This window comes from Pleurodeles waltl, chromosome 10 (assembly GCF_031143425.1).
Source record: "Pleurodeles waltl isolate 20211129_DDA chromosome 10, aPleWal1.hap1.20221129, whole genome shotgun sequence".
Lineage (NCBI taxonomy): Eukaryota > Metazoa > Chordata > Amphibia > Caudata > Salamandridae > Pleurodeles > Pleurodeles waltl.
Genome location: NC_090449.1, coordinates 1,027,892,413 through 1,027,910,752, shown reverse-complemented (window position 1 = coordinate 1,027,910,752; position 18,340 = coordinate 1,027,892,413). Strand labels below are relative to the sequence as shown.

At 41.9% G+C, this 18,340-nt stretch overlaps 1 protein-coding gene across 1 annotated transcript in view; it reads left to right on the top strand.

Annotated features, from left to right (window-relative positions):
• Positions 1 to 18,340, top strand: part of TRIM71 (tripartite motif containing 71) — a 213,965-nt gene that overhangs the window by 100,997 nt on the left and 94,628 nt on the right. Inside the window, exon 2 of the mRNA XM_069211982.1 lies at positions 17,968 to 18,135. Coding sequence (XP_069068083.1) covers positions 17,968 to 18,135 — 168 coding nt within the window. The remainder of the gene's footprint in view (positions 1 to 17,967; positions 18,136 to 18,340) is intronic.

The following is an 18,340-nucleotide window of genomic DNA, read 5'->3' as shown; positions in this document are numbered from 1 at the left end:
AGCCCCCCCCATCCCTGAAGAGACGCATCCGTTACCAGAGTGTCGGATGGAACTACCTGGTGAAACGGAGCACCTACTGACAGGTGAGGTCTGTGCATCCACCATTGCAATGACTGAAGTGCTGCTGTCGGTAGCCGCACTCTGTCCTCCCAGCGACCTGTCCTTTGGCGCCAGTTGCTCTCCAATGCCTCTTGGAGGGGCCTCATGTGCAGCCTGGCATTTGGGACAAGGAAAATGCATGATGCCATGGAGCCCAGCAGCGATGTCACCGGACGGGCCGTAGGTGTGTCGGCTTTTAACAGGTCTTGACACTTCCTGTCTATTGATAATAGTCGTTCCTCCGAAGGATACACTCTTTGGAGCTCTGTGTTTAGTATAGCTCCCAGGTAGTGAAGGTTCTGTGTTGGAATCAAGGTTGACTTTTGGTAGTTGACTTGAAGACCTAGAGACTTGAAAACCCTGAGCACAATGTCCCGATGGCTTCTCGCCTGATCCGGAGAAGAAGCCTTCATTAACCAGTCGTCTAGGTGTGGGTAGATGAAGATCTTTTGTTTTCGAAGATGTGCCGCTACAACTGCCACACATTTCGAGAAGACGCGGGGGCAGATTTCAGGCCGAATGGTAGAACTCTGAACTGATAGTGCTGCGAAGCTATTTGGAAGCGCAAGAATTTCCGATGCTTGGGAGCTATTGGGATGTGAAAATATGCATCCTGCAGGTCGATGGAGCACATCCAGTCTCCCTGATGTAGTTGAGGGAAAATCTGGTGAAGAGCTAGCATCCTGAACTTCTGTTTTCTTATGTACTTGTTCAGCAGCCGTAAGTCCAGAATTGGTCTGAAAACGCCCTCTCGGCCCTTTTTCGCCACCAGAAAATAACGGGAGTAAACCCCCTTTCCTCTGTGCGCAGGTGGAACCTTTTCTATTGCTTTCTTTTGTAAGAGGGCGAGAGCCTCTTTGCGCAGCAGGCTGAGATGAGATGGATTGCATTTGGCTGGTGGCAAGTGTGGTGGAGGCTGTCTGAAAAGAAGAGAGTAGCCATTTTCGACAATGTTGAGCACCCATTTCTCTTTTGTGATCGAGTGCCACTCGTGAAGATAACTTGTGATACTTCCCCCCCCCCCACCGGAGTGGTGTACAGTGTCGAGGGAAGCGAGCTCTCATTGTTTGGCCGGCGCTTTCGGTGTGGACTGCTGAGGTCTACTTGACCCTCGCTCCCTTGTGGTCTTACGAGCCTGAAAAAGAGGGCGGCCCTGCCGTTGTTGTGGCCTTTGGGACCAGTGAGGGGTTTGAACCCTCTGCTGGAAAGGGCGCCTGTTATAAGGCCTATACCTCCGCCTGAAATCTTTCTTTCTTTCCAGGCCTACTGCCCTCATGGTGTCCACCTCGGTCTTCATGCGGGCCATTTCTTCATCTGCATGGGTACCGAACAGCGAGTTCCCGCTGAATGGGAGATTTAGGATGCGCTGTTGTGCTTCCTGCTTTAAACCAGTCAGTCTCAGCCAGGAAGACCTTCTTGCACAGATTCCATGTGCGTACCCATGTGCAGCTAAGTCCGCCCCATCTGCCGCCGCGCTGATGACCTGGTTGGATACCAGGCATCCCTCTTGCAGGATCTCTTGAAATCCTGTCTGTCTTCTCTGGGCAATTTTTCTGTGAATCTGTTGAGGGAGTCCCACAGAGAACGGTCATACCTGCCCAGGAGTGCAGAAGCGCTGGAGACTCATTACAGATGCCGCCGTACCGCACATCTTTCTCCCCAGAGAGTCTAGATGCCTGCTCTCTTTATCCGGGGGGACCGTGGAGGATGATGCCACCGAGTGGGTTTTTCGGGCTGCGGCCAATATTACAGAGTCCGGTGGCGGATCCTTTCTTAGGAATAAAGGGTCCTGTTCGGGAGCCTTATATTTTTTCAGAATCCTAGCCGGGGCAGATTTGAGTGTGGCTGGGGCCAGAAAAGTGTCCATGGTTGGCTGCAACAAACCAGGCACTAGCGGCAGTAGCTTTTTCGACACTGATCTATGCTGCAGAGTCTCAAAGATGACTGACAAGGAGATAGATGGCTCTGGAACATCTATATTTAATTTCTGCGCTCCCCTTAACAGCACCTCGTTAAAAGTGGTAATGTCATCCACCGGTGAGACCCTAGCAGGTGGAGAATCTGTTAGGGTGGGGGAGTAACGTCTGACAGATGATCCTGACGACGACCAAGAGGGTGATCTTCTGTGTCGTGATCGTGACCTGGATCGCCGTTGGGAACGAGACCTGCTGCGAGACGCTCTAACAGAGCGCCCAGGCCTCGCGGTCGGTTGGCGAGGAGCAGAACGAGCCCGTCCTGCCCGCGCTGTCGTTGATGGTGTTCTCGGGAGAGAGGCAGTAGGAGAGTACATTCGAGAGTACTGTGAATCCGGGGAGGCCGCTGGTCTATTAAGGCTCTCCAACCATCTTGGTGATAAGTTGATGGGTGAAACATGCCCCGATGATGCCGCTCTCGAACGAGATGAATCGCTCCGTATGGAGACCACTGGAGATGGTGCGGCCTTATCTGCTGGAGAACGATGCTCTACTCCCTGCAAGACAGGTAAAACCTGTGTCGACGTCGACTGCTGTGCCGACGTCGAAGGGCACACCGGTTGTTCCAGTCTCGACGTTGAATGCCTCGACGTAGAGTGTCTTGACGTCGAGCGGCGATCTCTGGACCTTGACCTACTCGCCGTCGTGTGCCTCGACGTGGAGCGGTGGGTGGCCGACGGCGGATGTCGCTCATGCCGTCGTGGCGATTTCGACGTCGTCTCTTGACGTTGGGGGGCGTACTGTCTTCGGCGGCGAACGGGCACGCTGGTGATGGCTCGACGTCGATCGGCGGGCTGCCGTCGATGGAGATATGCCCCTGCGATGGCCATGTTCCCTCGACGCCGTATCCTTCGACCTCGGGCGGGTCGCCGTCGACAGCGATCTATGCCGGTGAGACGGTGGCAGCGACGACGGGGAACAAACAGGTACTTTCCTACCTGCTGACGTCGACCTAGCCATTCTCTTCTGAGAATGGCCTGTTGGTTGCCTGGGAAGTGAAGAGGACGATGTTTTCTGCCTCTCATGAAGCCTGATCTTTTCTCTATCCTTCAGAGTCCTCTTTGACATATTCTTGCAGTGCTTGCAAGTGTCAGGGCAGTGACTCTGAGGCAGGCACACAATACAAAGAGAGTGTGGGTCTGACTGGGCCTTCTTCTTCCCACAAAAAGGGCATTTGACAAAAAGGGAAGGCATTTTTCTGTCAGGAAAAAACTGCCAAACTCAGACAAAGATGTTATCTGTCGAGTGAAACAGGAAAAAACGCTGTTTTAAAGGATTTTTCGGAGAAAAACTCAGAAAAACTGAGAGCTCAATGCTCCAGGATCCTCTCCGAAGAAGCCGGAAAAAAGAACTGACCTAACTGTGAACCAACTGTCACCTTTCCTTCACCCCTGAGGCATGGTGGGATACTGGAGGTGCTCAGGATCTTAAAGGCATGGTGCCAAAGTTTTTATTGGCTAAGAATGCTTCATTGTTTTTCAATGTAGTTTTTTCTCTAGTGATTACTACTGCTTATTTCCCTAAGCCTGGTTTTGGGGGCTTGGGTAGATATTTATTCTCTAGTGTAATTATATAATGAACAAAAAAAACTTCATAGAAATAAAGCATTTTAGCCTGTTTATGATTATAGCCTGCATTGCTGTTTTACACAAGTATGAGTTTAGTATGAAAGATATGTCTACTAAAAATGCTATATATATATTTTTTCGTGCATATTTCATACTTTATATGTGTGTATTTTATACATGCTCTGGGGTCCCCGCACAAGGGCGGGAATATTCAATGTTTATGACTATTGATGAGGATCCCCTGGAAGAGAATTATTCTTTTTGTTCATTGCAGTTGAACTTATCAATAACCAATTTATTTGATTAATCTATCAACCTGTAAATGGGCCCATTCATTGATTATTTACAATTTTGTATTATTACTATTTCTTATCACTTTTCATGGAATTTGGAAATAGAATGTGATTATTCATTTGGGCTAGTACTTGCTAAACATACACCATTCTGGTCAATATGCTCTAGCTTCATTTGGGTCCCCACCATTCTTTCTTCTTTTTTGCCCAGCTTCCCTTTTCTCCACTTTATTTCTTTACATCTCGTTTTTGCTTGTAACTCTTGCTGGTATCCGGTCTGTATTTTCTTATATCTAAATTACCACTAAGATGGCCGCCATTCATAGTCCTTTTTCTATTTCCTCCCAACGTTGCTTATGGCAATCAGGAAATTGACTTCTATATGATGGCTGACATATGCAGTCCATCATTTATATCGATACTCGCTTCCTGGGCCCGTCTTGACTTCCGGGATTCGGCGTCCTTTTAAAACCCCTCAACTCCTGCTGGGAGCATGCCTATATTCAGCGGGACGGGCGGCATATGGCCGGGCCCATTTCTCTTTTTGGTGATTTCTCGCCCAGACTTGAGACCCGGCCTTTGATTTAATCGGACTCTACGTGCACCAATTTATGGATACTTTTAAGCTCTATTCACGAGCATTCCTTTGTTGGATTTACTTTCAGATCGTCTTCTACGGGGGTGCCGCTCGGTCTTTTTGTGGTGCATCTTATTTGATAATTACAGAGGGGCACGCTATTAAATGTTTGTCCCATGATTAATTAGTGGTACATTCATTATAATTACTTGTTTCTGAACCCCTCTCTTTTTTATAATTTAATTTGCCATATGGGAGTTTAGGATATTTTCAGTATTCTCAGTATCTTTGTTACAATATATAGGATTGGTAGCTAGTGTCCTTGGTTACACATATTAGTGTTAAATTTACTTTTTGTTTCCTTATCAGGCTCATTATACACTTTGTGCAATCGAACATTAAAAGTAGCTTTTGTTCGACTAGATACCACTTGGGTATGTTTGCTGACTTCACTTTACCTGCTTACACTATTCTTTGAACACAAATTGGAGTTTTGACACTGGGAAGAGGGTTCCTCTCTTGAGCTCCTAATATTTCGTGTACCACTTTTTCTCCATGACAAATCTGTTCTTTCACATTTTTTTCACGCTTCTTTCATGTTGTGCTTCTGGGTTCCCCTTTTTCTGACCCTTTCATCTGATTTTTTTTTTTTTCTCTTCTTCTTGCCGGTTCCCTTGACCACATAAGTTTTTGTACTTGCTTAGAAGAATATACCACTTACGCACTTCTTACTGTATTACTGATGTATTTTCACACTATTTATTTTTTCGTAAAGCAATCTTGTTTTATTTGCTACATGTATGTAAAAAAACATCTCTGTTCTGTACTTTGTGTTATTATATTATTCTTTTTATGGTCGTATGTCACTTTTCAGCCCTAAAGAAGCCCAATGGTGAAGGGCGAAATGCGTTGGCTGTGTCTTTTCTGTGTACTTCATGTCGTAACAAGTTCCCTGCATCAATAAAAGTCTTCGGAAAGAAAACGACCGAAGTCTTGTACCATCATTAATATAACAGTATTGGACTCTTTCTGCTTACTACGTCCTGTTCAGTGCCTTGGAGTGGTGCACCCCCGTATGTTTTGCATTGTTGGGGCTTGTCTATTTGCCCATTAGGCTTCTTTTTGCAGCAGGGGCCTTGGTGGAGTTGCACACCACGGATACTAACAGTTTTTACTCTTTTTATTGTGGTTTACTGGGTACTTATAGGGATCGATGCATTGCCTTTGAGCCTGCTGCATCGTTTCGGTATAGTCTATTAAATATTTTGATGCATGGAACATTTAAAATACCATATTCCAACAGGTGTACCCCTCATCTGAATGTGGCCTAACTGAAGGGGAGGGATAATCTAATTGTAAGCGAAAGTCTGAAAGGTGTGGTTTTAGCTTTTTAAGGAATGTGAGGCGATGTGGGGTTGTTCTTATGGATTTTGAGATCTGGTTCTATGGCCCGGGGGCTAGACAAGAGAAGGCCTGTTAAGTGTTCTTAGTCTTCTGTGGTTTGGGGACCTCCAGAGTCGATGTCTGAAATGTTCCCTTTTATATACATTTGTAAATTATATCTCTCTCTAATCCCTATCAAATTTATACCAGGGGTTGGTAGTATGGCTGATGGTTGCAGAAGCATTTGCAACGTAAGAGGTATGCACTAACAGAATTAATGACAAATCTCCTGGACTTACGGTTGTACAACTGGTTTACCGTAAGTATACCCACTGTCAGTACAGTAAGTTGCTACAAGAGGATTTTCCTGTAGTGGTGAAGTGCAACATGTTTAATGGTCATATTTCTATAATGACTGAGCTCTTAAGCAGAATTTCGAGAGGTGTATGCTAGACATAACTAGTGTCTTGGTGTAAGAGTCCGATATTAGAGATAATGCTTTCATGATTAGAGTCTCGTACAATGGAGTAAAACATGCCAAACACTACATTCAAGTGTCAGGTAGTTGTTAATATGCCGATTTATTTTTATTTAAATTTTTCTATTTTTTTGTTTTTTGTAAATAAGTCTTGTTAAGACTGCCAACTGATCAATGCCCTCTAATTCTCAGTCAATCTGGGTGTTCTTCTTTTTTTTTTTTTTTTTTTTTTTTTTTTAACCAGACCTGTTTTTGTTTCCCAGTTTGGCTGCACATGTCATTCAGATCATCACTAGATATGTGGATAGAGGAGTGGGATCTTTGTGCTGGGGACAGGACCAGCACCTGAACCCCACAAAGGGTGTCTCTCAGGTTGAATTGGTGAAGTCTGGCACAATTTAGCTGAATTTAACTCTGTGCTTGAATCGATAAAGCATTTCTGGTCCTTAAGAGGGGCACCCAGGGGCCTTCCTTATAACCTGCAATCTTTTAGTTGAGAGGATGGTCTTCAAAGTTTTCTTGAATTCAAGCTCAATATATCTGAATGCTGTACAGACACTTAAACAACCCTAAACGTCTTGATTGTTCATCATTTGAGCTAAACTAATTAATGGTTATTAATTAGCTTAGGGCGTGATTTAACCAGAGACAGTGGAGTACTTTACAAAAGAATGGAGAAAATGTTTGCACATATAGATATAATGGAAATTATTAACAGTAAAAAGTTGCAGGTGGTTATTTTCTTTTAAAGAAGGTTTCTATAAGGATTTGATTTAGCTTTTTTGTTTAGTTTTTTTTTTTTTTTTCTTCTCCACAAACTTTGTATCTGCTATTCCAGGTAGCAATCTATATTCTTTTCACAAATTTTCAAAGCTATATTTTGTTTGTAGTTTGCTTTTAAAAAATATATTTTTATGAATAACAGTTGCACTCCTTGTCTAATTGAGGATGTATTATGTTTGTGAAAAAAAGTCTCTTCTGGTAAGAGGCTGAATTTGTACAAGATAGAATACATGGATTCGGATTAGGCTTCAAGATAGTATTTTATTTTGCAGCAGTGGGTCACCCCCTAAAGAGGGTCGATGACACTCTCTGTCCGAGAGCAACTGACCTATTCTCCTTTCTTCCTATGTCTTATTGCAGTACCCATTTTACCACATTATAAGTGCATCAATAATTTCCAAACACGTTCAAGCAAACGTTTCCTGTAACACCGTTGAACCACAAGGACAGGATGTTCAAGCACAGAAATAACATTTCTGAAAACATAGGGCGGTTAGGCCATCTGCAGAGTTTTTAAAGCATTTCTAAGAAACCAGCACATTAGTCAGAAACGAAAATGAGCAGAGCTGCTGAAGGCATACAGTTTTGCTCGTAGTATATAAAAAATGGGGCTAAAGGTTAGACAAAATGCAGCCATCACTCCAAGTTAAGAAATCCATTTTCCACATGTTTCAAAGCCCCACTGCTTCGTAACTCTACATCTTTATTTTTAAACTGTGGGTAGTTACAAAAAAAGAATGACTAAGCCAATAGGCTTTTTTTTTTTTTGGGGGGGGGGTTAAAGTGTGGGTACTAGTTGGATATCTTTGTCTGCTACTTCCACCTACTGTTCTAGTACCAAATTCCCATAATGAAGCTACATCAATTTGGTTTCTTAGACTGCATTAGCAGATTTCAGCTATACCTGCAGAGAAGAGTGCTATGAAAACTCAAACTATTGGGTAATAGATGTTTTTGACAAAGAGCAGTATTTATGGTGAATCTTTAAACCCACCGGTACTCCCACTGAATCGTATCAAAAGCCTTAGCTGCGTCAAGTGACAAGACCACTGCTGGTTCAGAACCCTCCCTGGTGCCCTCGATACAGGCATATAACAGTCTGAAATTCATCCATGTGCTTCTGTGTGGCATAAAGCCTGACTGATTGGGGTGTATTAGTGTCTCTGTAAGTCTTCTCAGTCGGGTGCCAGTAGTTTAGTTGGGTTTTTACACTTCACATTCAGGAACAAAATTGGCCTTATGGATTACAACAATAGTGGCTAATCTCTGGTCTCTGGGAGGGCACCCTGTCACTCTGCATCCCAAAACATTTTGGGGCCAGCTCACTTATCTGTTTCCTGTACGGCTCTGACAGTAGGCCACTCGGATGCTGCACTTTCCCTGACTATGTCTCGAATAGCCAAGGAACTCCCTCATAGCTGTGTGGGATTGCTTGGTGTGTTTACTATACAAGGAGCTACAGCAGTGAGCAAATTCATTTGCACTTTTTCCATTACCTCGCACCACCTCAACCTTCTCAGTCCGCAGGTCATGCACCCAGCTGCTCTCCTGTTCTCTACTGCCCAATGACGCCAGTAACCGCCCTGCCCTATCTTCTTCCTCGTAGACCTTCCTTTGGTAGGCAAGAACAATGTTGCGGGCTGCATTTTCTGCCATGGTGCTCCGATGTTCAAGCCCCCCCAGTTCCCCCACAGCCTCCAGTTCCTGTGTTTCTTCCTCAAGCCTGTCAGTCCGCTTTCATTTTTTCCTTTTTCTCCCATTGTTCACAACATTGGTTAGCCCTGGAGGACCATTTTATAGACCTTCTATAACATGTTCGGCGATTCCACTGTGCCTATGTTTTCTTGCAAATGGAGCTCAGTGTCCTTGCTAATGCCCTCCATAATGCCTTCATTTCTGAGATACCAAAGTTCCAACTTCAACCCTTTACCAGGTGATCGAGGGACATGTATGTTGCTAAAATCACCCTAAAGTTCTTAATCTCGCCTGATGCACTAAAGTGTTGACTAAAGAGGTACAGTGTTGGGTCTTCTTTCTTTCCTCAAACGTTGATAGTCTAGTCTTGTTCTTGGAGTTGTTGATTTGACAAGTATTTTGATTCATCCTGTGTTTTAGTTTCCTCCAGGACCTTTTAAAGAGTAGGGATGGAATTTTAATGTTTAACTGAGTATCGCCAGTATATAATTTGGATGGAGACAGACCGCTTCATTCAAAGAGTGACCTAATGTGTATATGATACAACATGAGGGAGATAAGAACGCAATAAGGAACCCTGCGGGAGGGAGGAGTATCTTCAAAGCAAATAGTGTCTTGATTAACCCGCTGTAACCTACAAGCCAAAAATACTGAAACAAGTGTCTTAGTATCTGCATGAGATGTAATAACTTCATTTTCGGTCAGTCCATCCTGCACCATTGCTCTGCCTTCTGGCCTAATTTAGGGAGAGTAAGCTGAAAATGCCAGTAGAGGCTTCAGCTTCTAGTCTGTAGACATTCTGTCTCTGCGGCATGCAAGTCCTACTCCTTTAGACCCCCTGTTTGTTCGAATTTTTTTTTTTTTTTTTACTTTTTTAAAAATTATATTTTAAAAATATCTTGAACCCTAGAAACTATATCTTATGCATTCCTGTTCTTTAAGAAGCTGACACCTGTCATCTTAACATTTACATAACCATCAAAAGAGGAGCTTTTTGTCCGCTTGAGGAATATATAAGCCCTCAAACATGTAGACTTGTATGCCACACAGAGTTTTTTTGTAGATGAAGAATGAATGTCGCACGGAATTTTCTTACACTATTTCTGTCAAACGATGGGTGCAGTTGCTGTTCAAAGAGCTGTTTAATACCATCCGTGCTGCTGTACATTGGTCTGTTAAAAAAAAAAAAAAAAAAAAAATTCTTGTGCTACTTGACCAAGACGTTCAAATGCACATGTTGGCATTAGTCGAAGTGGTGTAACCAACCCGCACACAGATGTGGATCATGCTTACTAACAAATTGCATTTGTCGAAAATTAACAGATGGGTGCAACAACTTTTATACTGGTGTACAACATGGGGTATATGTCCTCCCCAACGAGAAAACAAGTGCGAGGGGTTACACTTTTGCTTTAAGTACATTGTGTAGCTTTCATCTGCTCCTTAGTTGTTTCCTGACAATGGCACCTTCTCTGTGGGATGGTCATGCGGTGTTTCAAACCCAAATGGTTCGAGAAAGGCTAGTTGGCTCTTCCGTGGGATTTCATGGCCCTTTTATTCTGTATAGAGAGTGAAGGGAGTAGTTTTTTTTTTTTTTAATATTAATGACTTATTATATCTGAACTTTTGAGGGCTGTCAACTGACAGAATGCATACCTTGCACGCATAATCTTGTATTCTTGGATTGTTTGGGATAAAGTAAGCAGATGGGCTGAAAACCATTGTACCAATAGGAGTATCATTGAGTCCCAGTTTATCTGTGGCTGGTGTTGTAAGTGCCCTGGGTGCAAAATAATGACAGGCCGGCAGTGAATCTTACATGGTTTAAGAGTTGAGATTTTAATGCTTTGTCTAGTTAACCACTATTTGAATGCGTTATGCAATAGAAAAGAATGACATTATGGTGAGCTTTGAATTATAAGCCCTGAAATGAAAACGTGCTATTTCCAATGGAAATGTTTGTATCAAGCCGAGAAATTGACTCTCAGGTTAAACCTTATTATGAAGCGCCACATGAGCTAGAAGCCTGTGGTGTAGATTTATAGTATTAACGAATCTCCTTATACTAAAGACGTTTTCTCTGCAATCTGTTTCTTCAGGTACACCTTTGGGAGGTAGATGTTCTGCCATTTATGCCCAAGGATTTCAGTGAAGGCCAGTTTTGGTTGTGGCTAGTCTTCTGACGGGCCACCTGCCATGTGGTCTAGCAGTGTTCCTTGTGTTCAAGGGCTGGCACGTTCACATCCACCTGCCAATTCTGGACATCCAGCCTGACAGCAGAGGGGTACTGCCCTCTCGGTTTAATGTTTTTTTTGCGTTTCTAAAGGGTTTGGATCCTTCTTTTAACAAGGCACACAGTGACCTTTTAACAGCAGAGCCACAAGCGCTGCTGTCATGTCTTTTGTTACTAGTTCTTTAAAATATACCTAATTGGATTTGACTACCTAAAGAGGAATATTACCTTCACATCGAGCTATTGGATGTTCAGTGTATCATTTCACCTTCTTTTGATTGTTTGTCTTGATATGCATAAAGGACTATTTTACTTCTCACAAGTAAACCGAATCGCCATTCGTTAAATTATTGAAACCGTACATACGTTGTGTTCAAAACTTCTGCAAAATGGAAGCTACAGAAAAGAAAGCGTTCGTTTTTAGGTCTTCGCTGCAGATTTCTCTATCTGTCTTTGATGGACCTATTAATTTCCAATAAATGCAATATACTTAAATTGGTCTTTGGGCCAGCCACTACCCTTGATTGGATGGTTTGGCTGCTTTGGATTTCATGCCTCCCCCCCCCCCCCCCCCCCCCCCCTTATTGTTCTGTTTATCCTGACCATCATAAGCATTTCAGTTTCAGTGTTTTGATTGAATAAGGTGTGTCTTTCACTACTCATTTGAGTGGGTTTTACCCCTCCTTTTCTTTTGCAGTAAAGATTTCGTGGGCGTACATGATTTTCCTCTCTCCCACTTTTCTCTTGCTTGCTGGCCTGCCTGTTCTCTTGTTAACCCCTCCTCTGCTCTCCAGTACTCGTTGTCCCACTCCCCATTTTAAATATTTTATTCCATTGAGGGCCCCGTAGCTGAAAAAATGCGACAGGGCCTCTCTTCCTTCTCCCTTTTTTTGCACTTATGTGCATGTTTTCTTTTTGTAAATTGTAACTTGCCATACTAACCTGCTCTTCCACCGCTTTCACGTGGTAATTTTTAAATGGCTGCTCTGCATCATGACATGACACACATGCACACATTGGCAACCGTCTTCGAATGGGTTTTCAATAATGTGGAGTCTCAACTTATTGGCTTTACCAATGTTCTCCGTCACAACCATTGTTCAGATACTTTTGTCTGTCCCTAGTATACAAATTTGGATTGGAATGGTCCATAGTTTTATTAATTGTATGGCATATGTGTGTCTGACATAAATGTCTGACTTCCTGGCCTTGCCAGTGCTTCTTGCTTAACTAAAATATATGCTTTAGGCTCTATGGTAATGACAAAATATGGCTTACAAAATCCATAAATGGTTTACGCAAACTAGATTTTATGTTGTGCTCAGTTCTGTGTGAAATATGTGGTCGCAGTTCATTGCAAATGTTTGGTAGTTTTGACATGTATTACCAGTTTGTGTACCCGCCCATAACATTCCCTGTCACCATTCAGTATTGCACGGAGATAAATAGGTTAGCTTGGACAAAGCATAATATGCAAGTTAATACATGTGTAGGTTAAAAAAAAAAAAAAATCTTACAGCAAATAACTTTATATGGTTTCACGTTCAAAACTAGATCTTCAGCAAAAGTCAGTGTAGGAAGGTCCTGGCTTCTGTTTTACCGAACCTCCTGATTGAAATGATCAGAATTTAATAAACAGGCACTAGGAATTAAGCACACCTTGACAATTTCTCACCCTCTCGCAGATCTGAATTGGCCCATTTTGGCAATATGGCATTGCCATAAGGGCAGGCCTTACAGACCAGTGGTTGCTGGGTTTGTGGACACGTTTCTTAAAGGGTAATGCGTTACCACAGTAAGATGTAGAGTTGATAAGCAGTTGCTACCTTGCATGTTTCAAAGCACTTTGGAAGTGATTCTTTCTCTCCTTTCACACTCAACTCTCATTAAAGCACGATTCAGTTTTGCACAATGGTATTCACAAAATATTGTTAAAAAGGTCACTAATTTTCTTGGGGGGTGCGCAGCCTAATTACTACCAGAATCCTGCGCAGAAGCTACCGTGGCTGATGAGGGTGATTCCCTGAAATCGGTCCCAGGATGCTTGTTTCCAGTCCAGGGAGGCACCACCTCATGTCAGTGAGGCTGCAGCACTGTTAGTGCAGATGAGCAGACAGTGTAATTGGGTGAAATTTAAATTTTGCCTGCACAATAAGCTTAATTTCAGGAAGTTTGTTATGCAAAATTCCAGAAAATATGCAATTATTCCACTTTATGTAAGTACTGGGCATGCACAATAAAGGTATGAACTGTATTATTCACAGTAAAAATGAACCAAATTGACAAGGACCGATTTAACGCTAAAATATAGTGCGAAAAGATGAATTTGAATTTTGCATAATTATACGTTTTTTCATACTTTTGCTTTAATTTTACATACTTTGTTTTTGTGTATTTCCCATACCCTCCATTACAGTCTGCCCCGTGCACTCCATGTCTTTCCACAGGAGTGGAGTTATCGTATGCAAACTGGTGCAATAGATGTTAATGGGTTCTGCACTTTTTGTTGGTGGAGGAAGTGGACACTGGGCCGTTGCTGAAGGGGGAAGCACCTCGGAGGGCTACCAGAAGTTATTGTAACACTATTATAATGGCAGCTTGTGTACAATACACATGCTAACGAGCTATAACCATAACCAGTATGGCATGTTTTAAATTTATTTGTAGATTTACCTTTAAAGAATTGTGACCATTATCCAGACATCATAGTGCTCAGCTGAAAATTTACCCTTTTTAGTGTTTGGGTAATCTCCGCAGTGAGGAGCAAACCTTAGACTACTAGTTTGTTTTGTGATGAGCTTTACTCGAAATATCCCAGAAATGGCTGTATGACATGGTCAACATCGAATTAAACACTTGTTTAGTTTAATATAAATGCAGGAAACATTTAAAATCTGACCGGCAAAAAGTGTGTGTTAAATTAAAACTATTACAACGTATAAAAACAGTAAAAATGCCTTTCATTAAAATTCAACTTGCATAATTATGTTGTCTAAAGTGCAAGAGTGAAGTCTTCTTGTCTGAAGTTGAAAGATCCATGCTACACCGGCCCTAAGATGTTTACAGAACGTGCAACAGATAGGTTAGTCACTCTGTATATCGGACTAAGAAGGAGAAAATGATAAGTCACTGGCTAGTTATGACAAAATTCTCGGTGTGAACTATATACTTAATACATCTGCAAGCCAAACTCTGGATTGTACTCCACGTCACAAAATAAGTGCTTGTTGACCAGTTTGTGTTCCCAACTTGTTCCAAGGATAACCTTGCCCTTTTTGGCACATCTAGGAATGGTGGACGAACACACAAAATATGTAGGACAGATTATTTCTTACAGCCACAGAGATGAGTTTTTAACATGTAAGGTACAGAGTAGTGGGGTGTAAAACTCTTGGGTGTAACAGACCTTCCCTGGCCTTTTCATTAGTTTCATTAGTTTGATCTTAAAATGTGCTTGGTAGCAGGCATCTTTGACCATCACTGTATACATTTATAACCGTCCAGACATGTGAGCCACGTATAATGAATGTTTTAATATTTTATTTACTGCTTTTTTTTTTTAAGTATCATTGGACATGACAAGATTCTATTGTTCCCTAATGTTAGGTTGTGTGATTACGAATTCCAGGTAGCTTTTCCATTAATCCAGGCTACCTCCTCTGTTAAGTTCTATTTCGTCCCACTTAAGATCTTTAAAAAGAGCATCTTCCATTTTATTAAATGAATGAGTTTGTGCTCAGTTTGTGAGCAGTCTGTAAGTAACTGGGATGCGAACGGTATTTTCCATGTGGCTGCATTAGGACTGTTTTATGGACATGGTGTTGTTCACCTGATGTTGTACCCGATGTACACAGACTGCTGTTTGCTTTCCACTAGCCTTTTGATGTACCATTTGGAATACTTTAATGTAGACATATCTGGAATTTAAGACTTACAACTGATGAATAGCACATGTTAACAGCGGCACAGGGAATGCGAGGAATGTCGCTTTACATAATGGTGGCATCGGGATTGGTGCTGATGCTGACTTTAAGGATACTTAGTAGCTGAGAAGGAGCAGTGTTAAATATGTCATTACTATTATTCGTGCAACACATAAAATGCCGGCTTAAACGGGCTTCAAAGCATTTACTTAGTCTGTATACAGAAATATAAAAGCAGTACAGCGGAAATATGAATGGGAGATGACATTAATTGCTAGCAACACCTTACAATACAACAGAATCTGGTCAAATATGGGATTACAGTATGGTATTTTTCAGTACAACTGCAGAAACAAATTGGAGAAAAGGAATATATCGCATCTTTGGCCTTACATAGAGTATAAAAATATAGCCATTTACTTACTGATTTAATTTGCACGTAATTGCCCATTAGTATGGTATTAAAGGTTATTTCGTAATTAAGGTAACATTCCAAACAGTTGTCTCAGCAGACTGGTAAGTTAGTTGTGACCCTTCTCCAAGTTGATGTGTCTGCAAGTGTGTGCCCCTGCCAGTTGCAGCCAACTGATCCACAGGTTCTAACTTGAGAACCTTCTCAGGCTACTGATATAGACACCGCGTTTGATGAAAGTGGTGTTTCTTAAAGTAGATTAACAATTGGACTGCCTAGCACCCACAACATGGGCTCAATGGAGTGTGAGGCTTTTTTGATGTGAAAGCTGTTCTTGATTCATCTGCTTATCACCTGACTATCTTTAGCCTTCCTGAAGCAGTAATTGATGCAGGAAAAGAGGTGGATGCTGATCATGCTAAACCACTGGTATACAAAATAGAACCCACTGGCTTCATTACTCTGGCTTACATGCACACACTCCCACACACACACACATTCCTATTACCACATATGCACAGACTCTTGCTTTACATACAGGATATCCCCTTAAAGATTTTGATTTCACATGAGTGAAGTTTTTACTTGAGACGGCCCAATAGGCCTCTCTCTTAATGACACTGATAAAATGATGTTGCTTTAAGGATTCAAAAAATTGTTTGCTGCCATCAGAGCTTTGTGTGCAACAGAGTACAGGACAGCAGTCCTCCATTCACTGAGAGGACATGCTTGATGCATCAGTCCAGGTCACTGGACAGGTTCTGGAGCTTGCATTGTCAATGACCAGTCTAGGCCTATGGTCACATGTTAGTGACTCGAGGGCCAAAACAAAAGTCAAGCTACAAGATTAACAAATTTACTGGCACTTTGGGCCAAGTTGCATGCTAGTTCACCATACAGTGAACATTCCCATCCCAACAAATTGTGTTTTTTGTGTGCCCAAATAGAGACTTGGACTGGCACTAGCAAACCTTTAACACAGGATACTTCAGTAGACATCAGATGGTTTGGTATTTTGATATTTAACATCCAGGGGGATATTTGTCTATTTGATTTCACTAGGAACAAATGGATCTGTGGGGGCACTGAACGGTTGAAGTAAAGAATCTACTGGTTACTACCAGTAAAAGAAAAATCACATTAACTGAAAATATGATTTGATGCCAAATATTCCCATGGTCCAAAGTTAATCAATGAGACTTTTCTCTAACAATTCAATAGATATCTAAAACCCAATTACCAATAACAGAATCCATTGTAAACTGTTTGTAACCTGTTGTTTGCAATTTTCATTGGGTAAAGTGGATACTTGTAGGACAAAATGCCTGTTAATCTGTACCTCTGTGACAAATAATTTAGGCATTCAATGCCAAGTAATAGATTACATAACTGAGCTCTTGTCACCTTCAGTTTTAAACTAAAAAACAAGGGCCTCCCAAATGTCACTAGCTTGACCGCTTCAAGTGTTGTTTGGTTTGTTAATCATGAAATTTAAATTTTAGAATTCTGACGTTGCTTTGTTTTCTCTTAGTTGTATTCCAGTTTAATGGAAATCCTCATTTTCTTTACTCCTCACATTATCAGTTTGTCTATAGAAGGAAGCTGTACAGATATTTAGCTGGGTGACCTATTTTATAGGCATTCTCTCTGTAGAGGTTAGCATTTGTATGCCATTGGATCACTTAATCTCCAAAGCAGTTTAACTCATCCACAGAGTGGTTAATGCCCTTAAATGCCAATGAAGCACCACTCAATGTTCTAAACTTTGCAAGTGCAGTGCTAGATGTGAAGAGAGTGGATGTGATGGGGAAGATCATTAATCCATGAATTGGTGAGCTCTTTGGACCATGACAGTAGACAATATTGACCAGCAGGATCTGCATGGGATGGGTACCAAAGTAAGAGCTCTTTTGGATAAACTTAAAGGTGGCTTAGTCGTTAACAGAGCCAGCGTAATGATTTTAATACTGTCAGTAATAACTGTGTTCAAGGTAAGGAATACAGCATCTGCAGATTATAATTTCTTTTGTGGATTTACAATAAAGAGTATTAGCATGAATGTGGAATTCGTAGTTTGTCATGTTGAGAGCTAGAAGTTGTAACTCAGTCTTTGCTACGTTGGGGGCATGGTAGAATTGGGTGTTTGGCATCTTGTGAGCTTAAATGTTGAACTGGGTCTTTGGCTTGCATGGTGTGAAGTTGAACATTTGCAGAGTAGGACAATTGGTCCAAGAGGAATTGGAGCATCTACATTCTCTCATGTTCCTTCAATTGAACTTGCATATTATGCTGCAGACTTGTTTTAAACCCCATCTGTAGGTATTGAAGCAATGTGGTTGAAATTACCTTTCACAGAGCCTTCTCTTTTCTACCAGAAAATTCCATGTGTATATTTTCTTTTGCATGCTATTGAGTTGGATGTCTTACCACTAGCTTGTAAAGGATACCCTCTGTTGTTCACTCTCATTGTAGTTTATGCTTTTTAACTGTACTTTTCCTGCACTGTCTTTTTGGTTACCTTCATCTCTTTAGCTTCCTCTTGTTTTACAGGTGCTGCATTTCTACTGCGACACCTGCTCAGTCCCCATTTGTCGAGAGTGCACCATGGGACGGCATGTGGGCCACAATTTTATCTACCTCCAAGAAGCGCTCCAGGACTCTCGTGCCCTTACCATTCAGCTGCTTGCGGATGCTCAGCAGGGACGCCAAGCAATTCAGGTGAGGTGTTTGTTACTGTAGTTACATCAAAATTAACACACATCTTTAAAATAGTTTTTTATCTTTAAATAAATATCCTTGCTAAACAGTGTGGATGCTTAGGAAGCCTACAATTAAAAAAAAAAAAAAATCCTTGTTTTTACTGTTTACCGTTTAAATACACTTACTTATAAAACCCCAGCCCAAAGCCAGCTGTCGATCCTTC